General features: G+C 36.2%; 1 protein-coding gene across 1 annotated transcript in view; it reads right to left on the bottom strand.

The window, feature by feature from the left end:
• sax (type I BMP receptor saxophone) overlaps positions 1–20,817 on the bottom strand; it is a 45,472-nt gene that overhangs the window by 16,957 nt on the left and 7,698 nt on the right. Inside the window, exons 2-6 of the mRNA XM_081742416.1 lie at positions 15,247–15,458; positions 10,766–10,982; positions 8,804–9,015; positions 3,573–3,787; positions 1,636–1,858 (exon numbers count right to left, since the gene is read on the bottom strand). Coding sequence (XP_081598542.1) covers positions 1,636–1,858; positions 3,573–3,787; positions 8,804–9,015; positions 10,766–10,982; positions 15,247–15,458 — 1,079 coding nt within the window. The remainder of the gene's footprint in view (positions 1–1,635; positions 1,859–3,572; positions 3,788–8,803; positions 9,016–10,765; positions 10,983–15,246; positions 15,459–20,817) is intronic.

Genomic DNA, 20,817 nt, shown 5'->3' with positions numbered 1-20,817 from the left:
GATGAGTTGAGTTGAGTTGATTTTTAGTTTAGCGTCCCGTTCAGCAGCGAGGCTATATGAGACGTGGACCTACTTATTAACGTGGAATCCGAACATGAGCTCCCGCCGCCGGGAATCGAATCCGGGTCTTGTGACACAACAGAATAAAAGAAACATTCCATATGATTTAAATAAAATCTCTTACGAATTTTGGTTCTCTTTTATTTTCTTATCTTTCTTACATTGTTAGGATGATAGCTTCTAGGTCCAAAAAGCTTGGAAAAGATACATTAATCTTCATGGATCTTAATCATATACAGTATAACAAAACGTCTGACAGCAGTTTCAAATCGACTCTGTCCTAGGAAATTTACGACTTTCCGTGAATACAATACGAAGGACTGTCATTTTGCCACGATCACGGTCTTCCAACCCGATAGTACAAACATGATTATCAAGAGTACATACATGTTTCACGAAATATTTCTTTTACATGCCACACAATATCCCATAGAAATGTTTACGAAAGGAAGATACACTTATAATACTTACACATTTGTGTGAGAACTTATCTGTGTGTTTGAGAGTATTAATTCCAAATTTACCCTTGTCAAATCTTCTGCTCAATTAAGGACTGGAGCGTTTTTTGTAAAATAATAATTCTATGTTTGTCAGTGCTTTCTTCCTACCTTTTCTGCCTTAAATATATCCACTAGAGAGACATCAACTGGTTATCTAGCTGAAACAGTTACTTTATCTTTTATTTTTATTTATTACAGTGGATCTTATAAATAACGGAAATCAATGGGACGCGATTGAAATTCTATACTCAAATCACTGGGTGGTAGGGGTTAACTTTCGAAACAGGCTGAGAGGGAAATATTCCTAATTAAAATTTTATTGCAAAACTAACTTCCTTCATCTTTGAAGTTGCAAGGGAAGATGGAAGCTTCAAAGGAAAAATAAAATGAAATCTTTTAAAAAAGGAAGTACACACACAATTATTGGCTATCCTACATGACTGTTTTTACTCACTGAAGATTTTCTAGGATTCCAACTAGAAAACAATTGATTGTGGATATACGAAAGAAGAATTTCAAGTTCACCTTGCAAGTGTTCTGTATGGTCGTTCACCACATCATTGATTTATAGCAAAGACATTTTATATAGAAGGGATTTTCTGTTCATTGTACTATATCACATATTTATTTTGCAATTGTAAAAAGTATTTTCTGTTCTAAACATGAATGAACTGACAATAATTCCTGTCCGTTATGAAAACGTTGGGGATAAAATTAGACTATCCGTGTCTATAAGAGAAAGGGTTGTCCCGTCAGAATATTTATATTTTTGCCGGAACCAGAAAAAGTCCATATTGTAGAGGCATCCGTTAAATGAAGTAATAATGTATTATTATTTTGCAAGAGGGAGAGGTTGGTAACTTAGCACTGGCTACTCCTAAGCAGTACGTGTTCTTTCTTGTTGTTATGTTCAATTCCGTTGTAGTTTATGTATTATTATACGCTGGCACATAAGGAGGTTTAGCTATAGCCAGAAAAAAATAATATAAGTTTTGTATGAAAAATTAAGCAATGTCAATGTAGTATTTTATAGAAACACCTGAAGGAGAAAATATATTACTTTCTATTGTCTTACCTGAGTTCCGAATATTTCAGTGTGTAGATGTACTAATGCATTGGCTGCTGACAAGCATAGCTTCATCATCTGTTGGTGAGTTAATGTTGTCCGATTCAAATGGTCATAGAGAGATCCCAGTGGATGATAATGTGTCACCAACCACAGCTGGGTACATGAATTACGGGATGTCATGTCAGATCCAATGTATCCAAGAATATTCTCATGACGAAGCAGGACAGTACTTTTGAAAAGGAAGAAAAATTATAAATCAACACAAATGTATTAGTCAACTACGTTGTCTCTCTTCATCCACATATCTAACGTTGAAAAGAAAGAAAAAATGCTATGTTTTTCAAGACTAGTCTTGTTGCGGTAGCACAGATTGCCTCATACAAAACGGTACCTTCTCAACCATACTACACTGCTGTTTATGAAAACTGCAACACTCAGAAAGACCTATGCTCGAACAATCAAATTTATTCCAGACATTAGGTACATGACAAGATATAATGATTAAAATTACAAAAGTGTATATCACTTGTGACCCTGAAAAATCAGTATCGTATGAATCCACCACGTGTTGAGATTATTCTCTCTATACGTCCTGGCATGCAATCAAGAAGGTGCTGACTATCTTGCTGGTGAATATTCTACCACGCTAATTCACAAGATATCCACGTTTGCCGGTGGCGGATCGTGACGAAAAAGTTTGCGCCCAACCATATCCCTGACATATGCTCGATGGGCGATTTGTCAGGCGACCGGGTAGGCCAGGGAAGTAATGATACTTGGCGTTCTGCGAAGAAAGCCTGCACAATTCTCGCTACGTGTAGCTTAATACTGTCCTGCTGAAATATGGCGTCTGGAGTTGCCTATAGGTAGGGCATTACCCAGGGCTCTAAAACCTCATCAATATACCGGCTGCTGTTCAGATTGCCCTGGATATGGATGAGTTGTAATCAATAACGTCCCACACTATCACACCGGCCATTTGTCTGTTATAACGCTCAACAATGCAAGCTGGCAGATGGCGCTCACCACGGTTACGTCCTATGCGTATGCGGCCATCACTATAGGACAGGTTGAAACGCGACTCGTCCGAAAACACCACATTTTTGCCATTCAGCACGCAAGTGATGATGTTCGCATGCCCATTCAGTCTATGCGTTTGTGGTTTCTGGTCAAGCAGTGCAGCCTTAGTAAACGATCTCAAACAGTCGATGCAGACATCGCAACACCCGTAACAATGTTCCAGGATTGAGCCAACAGTGTGGATGCCGCTGTCTGGTCCATTATGGCCATCCAGACAAGGTGTCTGTTATTCCGTGGTCCAGTCCCCATTCGTCTCTTTGTATGACCCTATCCTGTCTACTGCTTCCACACATGCATCACTATCGTCGCAGCGCGTAATTTCGCGGTACGACAAATTCCATTTCTCGCTGACCGATTATTCTATCCTGTTCGAAGTTACTCAACTACGTATATTGCGACCTTTGACGTCTACTGCGGTATACTGACACGTGTTTCTACTTTGATTGACCACTATCCATTTACCTTGTGTGGTACTACTCCGATCACAGACGAGAGGACACTGCCGGTCATACATGGAGGCCATCTGTCTGAAATTTTAATCACTTCCTCCTACATCCTTACATATATTCGTAAGGTTGGATTCATTCCAGTCATTCGTTCTGAGTGTTGTAATTTTCATAAACGAAAGTGCATCTTTCTTCAAGGGACGCACACCACAGGTCTCTGCAATCTTGCATGCATTTGAATTGAAACGGTAAGACAATATATATTATTTTCATTTCGCTTTACATTTTAGATTTCGGACCTCAAAACTGACTACAAAGAATTGTTCGAAACTATGCTCTGAGATAAATGATCACAAGGGTACAAATGATAAATGTGAATACAAACTATTACGTATCAGTCAGTACATAGAAACTTACCAGTATATTTCAGTCTCTCGTCTCCACGACGACTCGTCCCTAGAGAAAAATATCTTAACAGCTACGTACTCGCCGTGCCAAATGCCACGCCAAACTTCTCCATACCGTCCCTTTCCAATACATTCTGCTAGCGAGATCTGTTTGGCCAACGTACGCTGGATTAACAACGGCAAACCCGATCCTGATCCTGAAGTCAGGGAGTGCTCTAAATATTCCTGAAATTAAAAATTAAATCATATTTTATTCTGCACGCAACTTAGCATACAAAGGTAATTATTTCAAATAATAATTGTATGCTCAAAGTTTAGTTTGAATGGCTGACATAAAAATATACAACCTTTGGGGTTTGATAGCAACTCACATTTCAGGCCTCATTCCGGTCTAGAAGATTATGTGATTACTCTTATAGTTCCACTGCAAATATTTATTACAGTATTCACCCCTATGGAAGCACCCCAAAAAATAAGCCGCAATTCTATCAGTTGGGCATACTTGAAAGAACTTTAAAATAAATAAATAAAATAGAACCATTTTTTTAATAATCATTTTTCCTTTTCAGCCTTCGTAAACGTGCCAGAAATGACACTTCACATGATGTTAAAATATAGGAAACTGCTGCATGTCTATGCTCTCATATTTCCTTTTGAATTTAAATTCTGAATGTATTATTCGATTTGATTAATTACAATTCAATAAATTTAGAAGAATTACCTTATTTGGCTTTCATTATTTAATTAGAACCTTCACATTGGAGCTTTTGTTCATTATAGTATTATGGGTAGCCATCTACGGAATCTTACTAAGACTGACTGAACACATTATACACATATATATAACCACGAAATTAACATGGACTGATCCAATCCAATCACTAACTGGCATAATATGCGTCCCAAAACAATGAATGAAAGAAACTAACCATTAGTCACCTATGCATTGAATATGTGGATGCATGTATTGTTACAATCTATCACCTTTATAAATCAGTTTCAAAGCAGTAGCAAGCATCTCCGGCCATTACATCTAACCGTAAAAGAGACTATCCCTACACTACATCTACTTTTTGATGAAGATTCATGAAATATATATACATATGAAACGCAGCTACAAATGAAAGAAGAAAGAAAAAAATATAAGTGACCGACCATGGGTATCACATTACAAGGGAACGCATTTTCAGCAAACCACCTATCACAACCTACAGTTGAGGGATAAAGTGTTTATATTCCTGATCAGCACCATCTTCCAATCCAACCAGAATAATAATTATAAGTCAGTCTTATTGTAGCAAACTGAAGCTGAATTCCCATTACACGAATATTTAAGGCTAATATTTCTTTAGATGTTTATATAATAAGAACTGATTCCCAATGTGACAGTAAGAAACAACATTGAATTCTGACTAGTAAGAATACTGATAGCGAAACGGAAATTGTTCCTAGTTAATGTTATGATAATACCAGATGTTGTAATAAAATTTTCTAAAACAAAATATCGCGAAGTGGACACATTTATAGGAAATGGATAAGATGCGTGACACAACACCAATTTAGTTACACATAATGATATGATACATTCGCAAATTCAATTGAACTGAGATTATTGTAACAGTTACCCATGCACTATTTTATCACAGTAACATTATGATAGTAGCTTCATCGGCGTCATATTGGAGTAAGTTTAAAAACAAGTGTAAGATTCCGGACACAACGAGAATCCCACTCTGGATATTACGAATTCAGCTCCGGATCCTCCTCCTATCCAGACTTTTACCACTGCTTAATCTTCGTCCGCATTAACATGGCGGACTAAAAGACACAATGTTTCCTCGGTGGCAGCCGAAAATAATTTAAATAAATTTTGATGGAGACCTCTCAAACACTAAACACAACAAAGGTTAAGTCTAAATATCAATTTAGCCAGAGGTTTACTTCCCAATGTAGCAAATTTTTGCTTTAATTTTCCAAATTACAAGAGGCTCCTGCCACCGGCTGTCTGCTAATTGTAACTTTTTCTTCTTCCTCTACATGACGTAACTGCTCGCACACGGTAATTATGTATAGTAATTATTTTAAAACATCTATAAATTATTCCTTATTGTAACCATACATATCCTAATATTATTATCAAAATTACATCCTATCCCTTTTTCTACTAAACTTACTAAACTTTAACGGTAATTATGTATAGTAATTATTTTAAAACATCTATAAATTATTCCTTATTGTAACCATACATATCCTAATATTATTATCAAAATTACATCCTATCCCTTTTTCTACTAAACTTTAACTTCCAAATTACGTTTAGAATAATTTCATTTCACTCGCTTATTTGGGTCTGGTAACAACAGACATAATTTGTTTTAAACATAAGACTAGCGTATTTCTTTTTAATAAAATTTGATAGTTGAATAACAGCTACCGTCAATCACAAGCCTCACCAATCCGAAGAAAATGCACACTCATAGCCTTACTTGCAACCGCAAATTCTTGTAAGCATTGGGATATTATAAAACTGTACAGTGTATGTAATTAAATCTATAAATTTAGTATATTTAGTATTTACGTATTACATCAATCATATTTACTAATTTACGTTCTTTTGATGTTTCAAATTTAGTATAACTTGCCAATATCAATATTATTGCGGTAATCTTATGCTGAAGCTTACGAAAGTGACATCAGATTGGCTTGTTTACTTTCTCACGAACACTATTAAGTCAATAGTGGCCTACGGCTTAGGTTAAGAATAACAACACAAAAGCAAATATAGTTAATCAAAGGAAAAATTAGTGGAAAATTAATCTAACAACAAATATCACTGTTATAAACATATTAACGGTATCAACGCTGCACTAATCAACTACACGGGTGTCACAGAGCAATAGAACAGACAACAACAAAAAAATCAATGTACCGTTACCGGCAAACCGGTACGTTACAAGAAAACCCACGAGCACGATGTTGTCCACAACAAACTTACTTGGCCGGGGATCGAATCAGGGACCCCATACAACACACATCAAATGGAGTGCTATGCTTGTACCAAGGGCCCCTGAGATAATCCAAAATTTAAATAGTACTATATGTAATTTGAGAAATCACTTAAATGATCATTGAGAAGCAAACAAGTTTTGTACGGAAAAGTGTTTCGTTTGGGACACCGTTTACGAAATAGATGTCACTGAATTTTGAATTCTTTCATAGTCAGATAAAACTCACATTTAAATGGTAGCCATTTCGTAAATGGTGTCCAACACGAGAAACTTTTCGTATGAAATTGGTTTATTTTTCCATCATGTTCCTTTCAATAATATATCAAACTAGCAGCGTTCACCCCGCTTCGCTGCGGTCACCCCGGAACGCAATAAACTTTGTTACTTAGATAATTTTTACTTTTTCGCTTTCAAGTGATATGATAAAAACCATAGAAGATTGCAGTAAATCTTAACATTATATCGCCTGTCATTTATGTTAACCCGCCCCGCTTCGCTGCGGTCATCCCGGTGCTGGCATATTGTAAAAGTGTCTGTAAAAATAAGCAAATCAATTAAAAAATTTTAAACAGAAGATTCAAGCTATTTTCCGCTGTATATCGCCTGTCATTTATGTTAACCCGCCGAGTGACACGGTCATGCGGGTTGCATATAAATACGTTTATTTTTACCTATGATGAACTAATAACAAAGGATTTGTACGTTATGGACACTTGAATGGTCAATTATCTCAAGACACTGGTAATTAAAAATTAAAGTGATATGATAAAAACCATCTAGGGTCCAAATCCTAATAACCCCCCAAAAATGAAAGAAATTGGTTCAGCCGTATTAGCGTGATGAGCGGACAAAGGATTTTGTACGTTCTCTTTTATATATATAGATTACATACCTTAGAATTTAAAATTTACGGATGGCTCTCCAGAGCCGTATAATAAGAGACCATGTGAGACAAGCTGAATGCTCCACTCGATACACCATTTAACTTATTTCTTATCCCATATTTTGTTTCATTCTTTTACCTCAAGTCAATTATAACCATTGGATATTTTATTTGGCTGTGCAGGAACTCACAATTAAAAGGTGGCTATTTCGTAAACAGTGACCAATATGAAAAACCTTTTCTCACAAAAGTTGTTTGTTTTTCCACGATTTCTTCAGTGATGTAAAACATTACTTTCTTGTTATTTAAATTTTCAGGTGACTCCTCAGGATCTCATGATGAGTGCTCCAGAAGTATGAGCAAAGTCTTTCATTTAATGCACCCTCTGACATTTTCCTATTTACCGTCTGTAATTTGTAAGAATTAGACATCTTATCTTAAACACTCGGTATATGCGGGTTGGACTATTTATATTGATACACCCTTGTAACTTTTAAATTAATAGATACAACACGCTAAATTTTGTACCATGCAAACACTGACAAAGGATACTGTTTGACATATTCTGCGATACCACCAGGTTAACCGAGCTCCCAACTCAACATAAAGTGATATTTTTTCAAATGGAAAAAGTGAAATGAAATGAAATCTTTCAGTTTAACGTCTCACAGTTTTGACTGTTTGGCTAAGGAAGACGATGATTAAAGCAATTGAACGATAATGGAAAAATTAGTGAAATGAGGAAGTGCGAGGAAGCGGGAGTGCCTGGGAAAATCCATGGGTACTGTGTTATCCACCACAAACTTACTTGGTCAGGGATCGAACCATGGGCCCCACGCACCAGAGGTAAGTGCTCTACTACTGAGCCACAGTGCCCCCCCCCCTTTTTTTTTTAATGGAACCACGTCAGATTATGTATTTTAAATCTACATACTGAACGAAAAACTTACAATAGCATATTTATTACTGATAGTGTTGCAAACTAACGATGCTACAGTATCACACACATTCAAATTTTGGAGACCTGTACAGCAGTAATAACGCAACTGAAAGGGAGGGCGCAACGCACATCCAAAGTACCTTAGCGTCGAATACTACGTTGTCATATAAAGTATTTTGAATGAAGAATAATGACGGCACAAGGTATTGAAAATAACTTATTTCCAAAAGCTGCTTACGTAAGTACCATCTCCAATCACAGATGTAAAGATTACCAAGTCGCTAATAATAATAATAATAAGAAGAAGAAAAATAGTAAAAGAGAAAAACAAGAGGGAAGGAATTTAAACGTTTGAATAAAGTACCAAAACAAACCTAAACTACAATGACTGTAAAGATGTATTTCCTTACTCTCAAAGTGCTGTCTCCTGCAGCGGTGGCATGTAAGTCATCCGGATAGTAGGTCTCTGGATCTGCTTCCGTCCGTGCAAGTCTCTTGCGATGCGTTTTCCTCATAAAAAGCAGCACCAAACCAGCCAGAGTACCAAGGACAAGAATAGGGCAGATAATGGACAAAATTAACTTCACATTTGACTTTGAGGCCGTTGGATATGAGAGTACGTCTGAAAGAAATAAAAACACCGGTTATTTATTTACTTTACTGTTTACTTGATAAAAGTACGATAGAAAATTATTCCATCGCTCTGATGTGAATCCAAAACCCACAAACATTATTTGCTTTAAACCCCTTGCTAATTATTATATTTTTCGGAAATAAAACCTATAAATATCCGTGTAGTTACAAGCATTATACTCCTCTTAAAAATGAATTTAATAAATGTAAATGGTTTCTTTCTTTTTGTATAAAAATAATCATGAACACAAATATAGTGTCGCTGAACCTTTTGAGTTCGATTTGCTATTTGAATGCTTACGTGAGTATAATTTTTATACATATAATTACTAAACATTTAGAAGTACAGAAGGCAGTTCAGTTTATATCCGACCGATCGATTTTGCAATCTGTCATCTGCGTAGTTGTATCAGTACCGGTGTCGTTATCACTGTGCTGTCTCGCCTTCTAGATGTCGAGGCGTGGTGTTAGTGTCACTGAAACGCCGCCGAAAGTGAACCGTTACTGAGAAAGATACATCATGCTTCTTTTCCACGTATGTTTTCTTTACAACAGATTAGTGAAACAGTCGAAATAACTATCGGAGTGACCACAGCTCATATGCAAATGGATCCCATTCAGAAACATTCGAAAAAAAAGTGTCCATCTACACTCCAATGTTACATTGCCCAGAGATTAAATTTGGCGGAGTCCACTGTCAGCCACAACTCCATCAGGTGCCATATTGCTGAACATAAAACAATATGCCACAAGCTGTACAAAAGATATTTAGGGAGTGGGGAAGTTTGTCAAAATGGGAGACAGTTGTCAAATTGAATGTTACCTGCCTTTATTTCGAACATAACAAACATTCGGGTAATTAGGTACCATCACATCTCTCACATGGAATGCAACGACTTTTTTATCGCCAATGCAGAGAACGTTTATCGCTGGGAATTGTGATTATCACCGCATACGATCAGAGAGGATGTAGGAGGTACGTAATGGATGAAAGTAAACACTGCTTACTTCCTGCATGCCATCTTGACTCCAATCTATAGAAAAGACATCTCGTCTGGAGCCAGCCAGAGTTAGGTGTTAAGATCCACATTTACGAAGCGTCAATCAATTTCCTTATCACGACATGGAGGAGGAAACGGGAATTAGTGTTATTCTCTTTCATTACATTCCTATCAAAAGCCTTCACGCCAGCCCAACTGCGATGTCCATAACGCTGGTGGTACGATAGAAGCAGCACGGCTTTTCGTAAGGTAAGTACGAGGTTGGTCGACTCTAATATACAAGGTGGCTAGAAAGTCTCTTTACACCCGAACTAAATGCATGTGACAATGTAAGATGTTAAGATATTTAAGATTTGAATTTCCTACCCTAACTACTCATATGGCAACAGTGCTCCTCACGGGAACTGCCACGTGATTGCCGCGTTACTGACATAGAAGGAAGTGAAGAAAGTATGCATTGATTAGTTCATGATCTAGCCTTTCCATGTTTGGTGAACAATCATGACAGATAACAGTGACTTCACTTTTGAAAGAACACTTAGTGGCAAGTGTTTGGGTCCATGAACGAAAACACAACAACGAAAATATGCCGCAGGTCGTAGAAAAGTTTCGTAAACAAATCGGTAAGGAGCCGCCATGTCCTCAGACTTGGAATGAATGCCCTGTCATTCAGTCTTGCGATCCAACGAAATATTATAACTTATCAAGAACGATAAAAATAATTAACTTTAGACTTACCTTTGAATATTAAAGGCGGAAGTGTAGGAAAACTTCCGTTGTTACATAAATCGCCTACGCAGCATTCAATCGCATATTGGCCTCCAGTCTGTCTTTTATGATGAGTTCCATCAAACGCTTGGGTGGAACAGTAGAGTGGTATATGATCTACCTTATCAATGCAGCCTCTAGAAAGACGCTCTATACCATTTGTATCACGGACTCTGGACTTCCAACACTACAATAGTAAAAATATTTACCAATAAAAGCATCATGAAAAGAATAAAATACTGTACATGCTAAGTATTGGGTTTACGTACATTTCCAAAAGTATACATATTTCATTTACTGAAATAAGACAAGACGCATGTACTAGTGTTGTTTTCACAGTTTTACTGTCGTATTTCACATTACATGCACCGAAATTACACAAAGACGGAAAAAATCACAGAGCATTAAAAACTAATGAGTTTGTTACTTCTATATCATGATGGGGTGACTTTGAACAAAAATTGAGGAAATCTTAGGGCTCAGTATTTGACACAGATTAACCTGTTACTTATTTATACTGAACACAAAATGACTAGTAATTTTTACTTTCTTGTAACAGGTTAATCTGTGTCAAATACTGGACCCAAAAATTTCCTCAATTTTTGTTCAGTTATCCCTTACTACGGTATACACAAAACTGTACAAAGATCCTCTACTTTAAGAAAAAAGTTCTTAATACTGTTCGTTCGCAACAAGTCTGAAACCGTATACTTGGTAAGTACACACTGTTCTGATATCTTATGTTGGGTCCAGATACGGGTAACAAATCCCCGTAACAAAATATCGCACAGCACACGTTACCGATACATGTGCGGTCAATTTAATTGGTATCGTACCTAACACTGTAACAAATGTTACGATGTTCTGTGCGGCTGTACTCTAAATGAAGTCGGTCTTTCCCTAACGCATCAAACAAATGTTACGTGTTACGGCACGTGGTAATCTGGACACTTTTCACATATACACGCGGAACACCAAGACTATGTTCGAAAAAGTGTTTAGATAGGCAACACGTCAAATCATGGTTTCCAACAGACATAAAGATCATAACCGTTTATATCAATTTGATATCTCAAACCATTCTTGAAATATTGCTTAAAATGGTATATTTGATATACTTTGATTCTGTAACATTACAACAATACTTTTTGCTAGGGTACGAAGCAGTGTTGCTAACCTTAACAGTTTTTACCATATTCCCAGAATGCTTTGATATATCAAATTGCTCTAAACGGCATAGTGAATTTCATATTTATCGAAAACCATCTATGCAATTGGGTGAAGTACTTATCTAAGCAGTTATTCGAAATAAAGGTTTTTCAATCCCTTTGTAACTTTGTTCGTATTCATTCTAAATCCGTTATATCGTGATCATAGTCTTAGGTTCTAAAGTACTTTGGATGTGAACTGTTACGTCTGTCTCACTTCCGTTATTACTGCAGTAGAGGCCACCAACATTTGGATACTTCTATAGTAGTGACAACGCAAGTGAGACGGACGGAGCAATCTACATCCAAAGTACTTTAGTATTTAATAATATGATCATGATATGACTGATTTTGAATGAATATGAACAAAGTTACAACGGACTGAGAATTAGACTTTGTTCAAAAGTCTTTACTTCGGAAACCTTCTTAAATAAGTACCTTGTCCAATTGCACAGATGGCTTTCTATAGATATGACGATCATAATACCGTATACAGCTTTTTGATACCTCAAACCTTCTGGAGATATGGTATACACCGGTAGAATTTGAAACACTGCTTAGAATCATGTAATTCCGAAAACTTGATATACTTACAGCTACCGTACTAAATAGTACTGTTGAAATGTCATAGTAGCAAAAAGCAATATATCAAATTTTACATTTTTTTTCGTATCTCCACAATGGTTTGAGATATCAAATTGCTGTAAACGGCATTATGATGTTTATTTGATAGCTTATTTACACTGACTTGATTAAGGTTCATGCATATAGATCATTATAAAATATAACATTATAGTAGTATGTATTAAAAAATGCTTACCCGAAAACCACCCAAATTAAAAGATGCTTACCCCGAAAGCATCCAAAATTGTTTAAATGTGTCGTTTCGGCAAAAAGTTATTGCCTTCTTCAATACATGTCTTTTCAGAAAACTAATGGTGTTTGTGGAACACATTAAGTTGATTGCTTCCTTCCTATCAGCATTAATATTTTTCTTATTTTCTATTCCCATTCAATTTCGGCAGTAACTTCATGCCGAAACGTTCACATTTAAACAATTTTGGATGCTTTCGGGGTAAGCATCTTTTGGTATATATTGAATACACATTCTAGTAAATCCACTAACTATAACAGTAGTATAGTTAAGAACTGTTAAGTCAAGGTTACCCTCCGTAACACTGCTTTCTTGTTTTGCCTCTCCAGTTCTCGTTGCATTCTACGAACTATATTGTAGCTGTCTCGCAGATTCTAATGTTACAAGCAACAGTGCTAACACAAATAAAATTATACCATTTAAAACTGGCTGAGGTATTCCAAAATGAAATGAAATCCAAGTTCTACGTCTTACGGTTATGCCGGCTAGGCTAAAGAAGACGGTGATGATGAGAAACGGAAGAAATGGTAGAATGAAGAAAGTGGAAGGAATCGGGACAACCACGGGAAAACCCATGCACATAGTGTTTGTTTATCACAAATTCACTTGGTACAAGCTGGGATCGAACCAGGACCCCATGCACGAAGTATTCTGGATCGAGATCTAAAAGATTTCATAAAGTGTGGCTTGTTTAAAGGTTTTCTTCCTTAGAAAGGTTTGTGGATGGATAGAAACTATAGCTATGCTTTCGTGGGCAATAGAAGCTCACTGATGAAAGGCACAGAGGTGGTCTGAAACTTTTTCCTTTGTAGATCTCAAGTACAGAATGCAAGGTAGGAGACTTTTTTCTAGTATGGACCCAATAGCTTCCATAAGTAAATACTGTAATGCACCACGTGCTTCTGTGTACAAACAATGTCACTTGTTCCTGTTTGTAACATCACATGTATTTACGTCGGAGTACTGCACACCACGTGGGAGTACTATGAGAAGCACACGACGGACCACCAGCATCTCATACAAGCCACATGACGACATGGCAGCAGAAGCGCTACCGCCAACAGGACGCCTATATAATGGACAGCATCAAGCAGACAGGTACCAGTCTTCGATTAGTCTCCCTCCTCCTGCTTACCTGAAGCACTAGGAGTACCCAATCTCAAAGCCTCTAGTCTGCTGAGAGACACTTGGCTATTCCCTCCTGGCTTAGCCTGCTTCGGAACTCTGTGACTTTTTATCCCCCCTTCACTTGCTAGCTAGAGCATTGGGGATTCCTACGCCATTCTGCTTAGCCTGCTTTGGGGCTCTGTAGAGATCCTGTCCTCTACCACAAGGTCTTGGGCTACCTAATTTCTACCTCACAATCGAGAAAATTGTACTAAAGTATTTATTTTAAATACTATTGTTGTTAGAGGATTTTTTTTATTTTTATAAATAAACCAATAGTGGAAGTCGATTCCGGATTCTGATTTCATCAACCTAGCTCTACCTACTCCTGCACTAGCTGAATTTTTACAATATTTATTTAGGTAGTAATTTACTTCCAAACATCCAAGGAAAGAGCGTATCCGCATGCAGTTCGATGTAGGCTTGCATCAGTGGAAGGATGAAAAACTTGATTATGATGTAAGCCTAAATCAAAAATGTACGAGGAAAAGTATTTTTCTCGATGCATGGAGGTCAAATAACTGTTCTTTTACCCGGAGGTCAAATAACTGTTCTTTTAACTAATTAATACATATCCTATCGTTGCTTTCAGTAATCAATTTATGAACTTTCTGATATTTATGTAAGTACAATTTCGGCAACCAGTGCTTCCTAAGAGCTCTCTCGAAAGTACGCAAATAATGTAATTTTACGGTGATGTAATTTTAACGCATTACGGTGACTCGAATTACGGAGGCATTGAATTACATCTTTAATACTGACTCAATGCTGACACGGGACGATGAATTTCATCGAAGAACAGTAGTTTTAACATTGGGTAAGCCAAGGAACTGAAAAACCACCCCTCAAAATTAGGAATTATAAAAGGGAAATCCAACTACAGAAGTAAGATGTTCGGTAATAATAATGACTACTATTTTAAGGTCATCTAATAAAACTGACTGAATGATAGTTCAAGTTCACCAGAAAATCTGAAAATTTCAACAATGAACTTGGTTGCAGATTCACATAACGCTGTGTTTCATCTATAAGCCCAGTATCCTCAATAACCAGAATGAGTACAAAAGTAGGCACCCAAGAGACATAAATTTTGCTTCTTTCGAACACTAAAGTAAATATCAACAAATTCTAGCTATAACTACAGCTCTCAAATTTACAAAATTAAGCGAGATCTAATACTCAAAGCAGTCATATGATTTTACCTGTATGGCACCTGTACATGGAGGTAGTTTTTCACACTTCGGTGGCTGGCAAGAGTGGCACTTGTATCTTGGTTGGAAATTGGAGTTTTGATGACTCAATAATTTCATATCATGCTTTAAATCGCTAGGTAATAGTGGCCGCTCTGGAGAGCTTCCAGGGTCGCTCTCAATCAAGTAATCATCATCCCGCAAGCTTCCTGATGTCAAATCGCCTGAAATTATATTCGCAATTAAACACAAAACCAAGTTAACAAATGCACAAAATGCTGAAATAAAAGACTGGTGAAATAAATACACATTATATGAGAAGGGAGGAAACAACACGTAACATATTGTTACATCTTTTCCCTATAAGTACGAAATCAATGGAACTCAAAAGAGTTCTAAAACATGCGACTAGCTCGATATAGAGACAGTTAACAAAATAACCTATAGTTTGTAACACATAAGATTCGTGAGATGGAAACAGCGAGAATGCTCGTGAACTGCCTAGTCATTCTGAATGTGTCGGGAAAGAATGGAGGAGCATGTTCAAACATGGAGACGGTGATGACTCAAAATGGAAGACCTCTTCTGAGTCTCAAAATGGCAAATTATGGTAGCGCGGTTAATTGTTGCAAGTATATTATTTGAGATGGCCAGTATTATATGGAGAAGAATAATATCCAAGGTAAAGAGCACCTACAGAACTCATGGCAAAATATTGGCGAATAAACAAAGCTTTAGAAAAAAAAAAAAGTAAAAAAAAAAAAAAACTGAAGCCGAGAACATGCAAATTTCACCGTCCCATGATAGAAAATGTGTAATATGGTTTTATGAGTCCGCTTTCACATTTCCAAAACAAGGCGAGTCTATGTAAGGACGACGCCCACAGAACCTTATGAATTATCTCCTCCCGAACTTGAAACATTGTATCGACTCGGACTGTGGACAGCAATTTGTCGATATTCCGAAGTCATTTGATTATACTGCATTACTGCCAGCAGTTATGTGGAAATTTTACGTAATAACGTCCATCCTATGACTCTGACGTTTTCGGCCAATGATGCTATTTTCCACAACGACAACGCACCATTTCACACTGCTGGCGCTGTTAATGTGTGGTTTCTTCAGGATCATTCCACGTCAATTCAACACAATTTCAGAGGAAATTCTGACTTGACATCTCAGATTCTAAAGATATTTCGTACAATTGTTGACCTCATAGACCTATGAAAAAATATGAAATTTTAGGCCCATTGGTTCTTAAGTTATTTACAGCAACCAGTTAAGATAGAGACATGAGAGTGGTATCATTTAAAAGCTCTTTCAATGGGTTTCCATATGAGATGCTACTTGGTAGCGGTTATTTTGAAGAAAAAATCCATTTTTTTTAAATTTTCAATTTTTTTTTCTTCAAAAAGTGACAATTTTAAAATTTTAAAAAGTTCTCAAAATAAGTTCATAATGTCTCCTTACTTCACCCAAAGTTTTGTTCTGGGATCTCCATGGGATCAGGAGTTATAATGCGTAACTCTCATACATATTCAGAAAAAATGCAAAATATGTGCATATTGCTTTAAAAAAATAAATTAGTATAATATTTACACTTTTATCACTTACTCATCAAATTTACTATTGTACATCCAGTTAGCATAAAGATATCTATTATGTTCTTAAGACCACAGGCTGCGATTAGAGGGGCAAGTGGCCCCCTACTTTTTGAAGTGACCCCTTAATGTATATAGTTTTATTTGGAAATGTAAAGCTTTTGTATCTATTATTGGTTCATAGAAAAAATGGTGTCATATAATATTTGCCGTTGCGTGAGTACGTAATGGTTATTTGTCTTCCCGTGGAGTTGAGAAAGCTACAGGAATTGCGTTTTAATTGCAATTCAGAGCAACTAGTATTGCAATTGGCATATTTCTTTAAATGTCGTAGCATATGCTTGTATTTACTGTTTTTCATTTTCTAAGAGTAATAACATACACTTAATGGCATGTGTGGAATTAAAAGTATAAGTTGTTTATGAATTCCCAGTTTCAATATAACTTCTCTAAAACAAGCCTCATTGTTCATTACTATGATTAATATTATCTTTTCTATTTATTTGCTTTGAAAATTATTAGACCTATTAAATAATCTGATCACACAATTTTCGAGGCAGAATTTTAAGATGTTCATGAGGAAGGAATTAAATCTCTTCTTACACCTTCGTTGTTTAAGAATACAAAGGGTTAGTACGTACTTGCGTTGCTCTTGTCAATTTACTTAATAAAATATGAAATACACTATGTATTTTAACTGAAAAAGACAGTATCCTATGAGTTATATAACTTTTCGCCAAACAAAGTGTTAGAAACAACCAGGAAAAACTAACATTGATATACAAATATTCAGATCATGCCTTGCCCTCTCCCCTTCCACCCACATTTTTAACGTCCAATCACCGCCACTGCTTAAGACTTAAGTTTCTTTCTTTGCAGAATTTCCAATGACAAGTCTTACCACTGTAAGTCTGGACAAGTTTATGCATGTCTGCACCTGACTATGAACTGCTTCTTCCAATTGTACTCCACTGTAATTAGTCAGTGGAGCAGTGTTACCTACCATAGCGGAATTCCGCTACGCATAGCGACTTTTCGTTGCCCTGGCAACAAAGCGGCGACGGACTAAAAATACGGAAAATGTAGCGACTTTTGAAAACCTATCTTTGAACCTCCAATTTCCCCTCACAGCTTGAAAGAAGTTAACAAATTAGGTTACAAAATATTTATGTTAGGTTAGAAAATATGTGACAAAATTTAATCAATTCGGGACTTATGCAGAGTTGTTCTGACACGTGTAATACTAAACAGTTCGAGTAAAATGTTTCCTGCAGTAGTGAGGCCTTTAGTATAGCGTAAATTATACGTCAAAACGACTCAGCATAAGGTGAAATCTATCTTGTGCATTTAATGCTTGTCCAGGTTTAATCAGAGTATATTTTTGGGGAGAGAGGGTCCACTTGTATGGTAGAAGTACTGTTGAGACAAAAGTATAGAATTTTTTATACAGTTAAATAGTATTTTACAGTAGTTTCAAAGGGAGAGAAATTTAAAAAAAAAAAATAAATGTTCTTTCTTGAAGGTAATGGCAATGAAACATTTTATAAATTTTATATTTGTTATATGTATCAATATTAATTGCACGCTAATCTTTGTTTAATTTGTTGTCAAGTGACATTATTGTAAGATTAATTATTAATTATTAAGTGACATTATTAATTATTTAGAAGTTATTGTATGCAGTAACGAATGAAACATATGTATCTCTTTTCATTCATTTCTTCTATTTTTAAAAGAAAAATGTTTACAACTGATGTTACACCAGGCCCGTAATCAGGGAGCCGGTCCCCCTAAAATTTCCAAAGTACGCTTGCAAATGGACTATAATATAGTGATAAAGTATAATATGGTTGGATCGGGCCCGGCTTCTCCCTACAGTTTTGGGCTGGCTATTGCCTGTGTTACACAATGCTAATATGTTAATAAAGAACATGATAATAAAAGAATGATAAGTATTGACCGTGAGTGATTTATTCAAGTAAACTGAAATTATTATTTTTTTTTAATTCATAAAATTTAGTGAAGCACTAAATCAGGGCTTTCCATTTAGAATTTAGGCCTATTATTAATATGTGAATTTTTTGCAGTTTTGTTAACAGCGTTCATTTAAGTTTAATTTTATAATGTAGCGGAAAATAGCGGAATTTTGACGGCACAGCAGCGACTTTTCGAGCTGGGGACCTGGCAACACTGAAGTGGAGATCCAGATCTGAAAGAGAGTAGTTGATCCATGTGAATGCATTGTGTTCAGTGATTAGTCCCAGTGAGTTCTGTATTACAAATCTGCAGAACGGATCTTTCTGACAAGAGACAGATTTTGAATTGTTTTAACCCATTTAACTAACCTAACCATTCACACATTAGGAAAGGATTGAGACCTGTGACCCAGTGGATGTGTGCCTTGATGCCAGGAACAAGTGACAATTCTAAAGTGTGTGATAGTTGCAGGAAGAAACTTTCCAATTTGAAAGATCAAGATACCGTTTCTCATCTACCAGGCAGCAGTCAGGAAGATACAGATGTTTGTGATTTACCTTATTCAAATAGAACAGAGGCACTTCAATTGTAATTTACAGGAAACCTACAAACTGTTCAAAGAAAAGTTCCCACTGAAAGTGGGTTTATCCAAATTTGCGGAATTGAGGCCAAAAAAAAAAAAAAAAAAAAAAAAAAGTTTTTGCTGGTACACATTCAGTCTGTGTGTGTACCACACATCAAAATGTAAAACTCATGATAGAAAACAGCAGAATGAAATCAAGTACTAGCGGTAAGATAACTAAATACAAGGACTGTCTACAGTTGATGGTTTGTAGTCCAGCTTCTGTAGCCTGCTACTTCTCGAATTTGTGGACCTATTTTGTGAAAGGCTACTTCGTCATGACTTCATCGCTAAACAACAGAGTTCTTTTCTGAGTAATTTGAAGGAAGGAGGAGGAAGTATCAGATTGCCTCCACCATAAAACTACTGCTGTTTACCTATTCCAGACAAAATTGATTCAGTTCCTAAAATCAACGTTTGAATCATTTCCTAGAAAAATGTACTGTTTTCCAGATGGGTCGGCTGCCCAGTGTAAATAATAATACCAACCTGTGTCATCATAAAGAAGATTTCGGAGTTGAAGCTGAATGTCATTTTGCAGCCACAGCTCATGGAAAGGGCAAATGTGATGGGCTTGGGGTAACAGTTAAAAGACTGGCAGCTAGGGCAAGCCTTCAAAGGCCATATGAAGACGAAATTGCAACTCCCAGGTAACTCTTTGAATCAGGGTTTGAAAAAGCCCAACCCACCTGGGCCCATATGGGTTTATTCGGGTTTTTTCGAAATATTTCAATGTCTTTGGGGCAGGGTGGATTGATTTAAATCAGCCTGATTTAAATCACGATTTAAATCAAGATTTAAATCACTTGATTTTTTTAATAAAAATCATTGATTTAAATCGAATTCCGAAATAAATTAATTTAAAGTGAAAATAAGTAAAATCCCGTTTCTGTTTTGTTATTTCGATTATGGAAATTAATAATCATAATACAATGAGACTCAAATATACAGTATAGTATGAAAACAAATGTCATGCAGAGGATGATTAGGGAAAATCCCGTTTTGGACAGGTAACGGAGCAATCCTGCTTCCTTCTTTTCGTAACATTGGGTTTGGGTTTTAAGATCGTTAACTATTCAAACGGGGAAATCACTATCGACATTTAAGACGAAAATTCTTTCTTGTGTGTGTCTGTTTGTTCCTAGATAATAGGGTGTATTTAGATGGGTCCTATCCACTCTCCATTTTTGTTTTTTGTTTTATAACTTTAGGAGAAATTTATGTATTTCATGCTGCAAGCTAGTTCTGTTTTTTTTTTTTTTTTTTTAAATAGGCCCCTGCCAAATATAAGTAACTTTTGTGAAAAAAATGTCATTTTGATAAACGTTACTGTACTTTTTCCTTAATGCTTAACCTTTTACATTATATAATTAAATTATTATA

The sequence above is a fragment of the Thermobia domestica genome, chromosome 2, assembly GCF_964235325.1.
Source record: "Thermobia domestica chromosome 2, izTheDome1.hap1.1, whole genome shotgun sequence".
In the NCBI taxonomy this organism is placed as follows: Eukaryota; Metazoa; Arthropoda; class Insecta; order Zygentoma; family Lepismatidae; genus Thermobia; species Thermobia domestica.
This window is presented reverse-complemented; position numbering and strand designations above follow the sequence as displayed.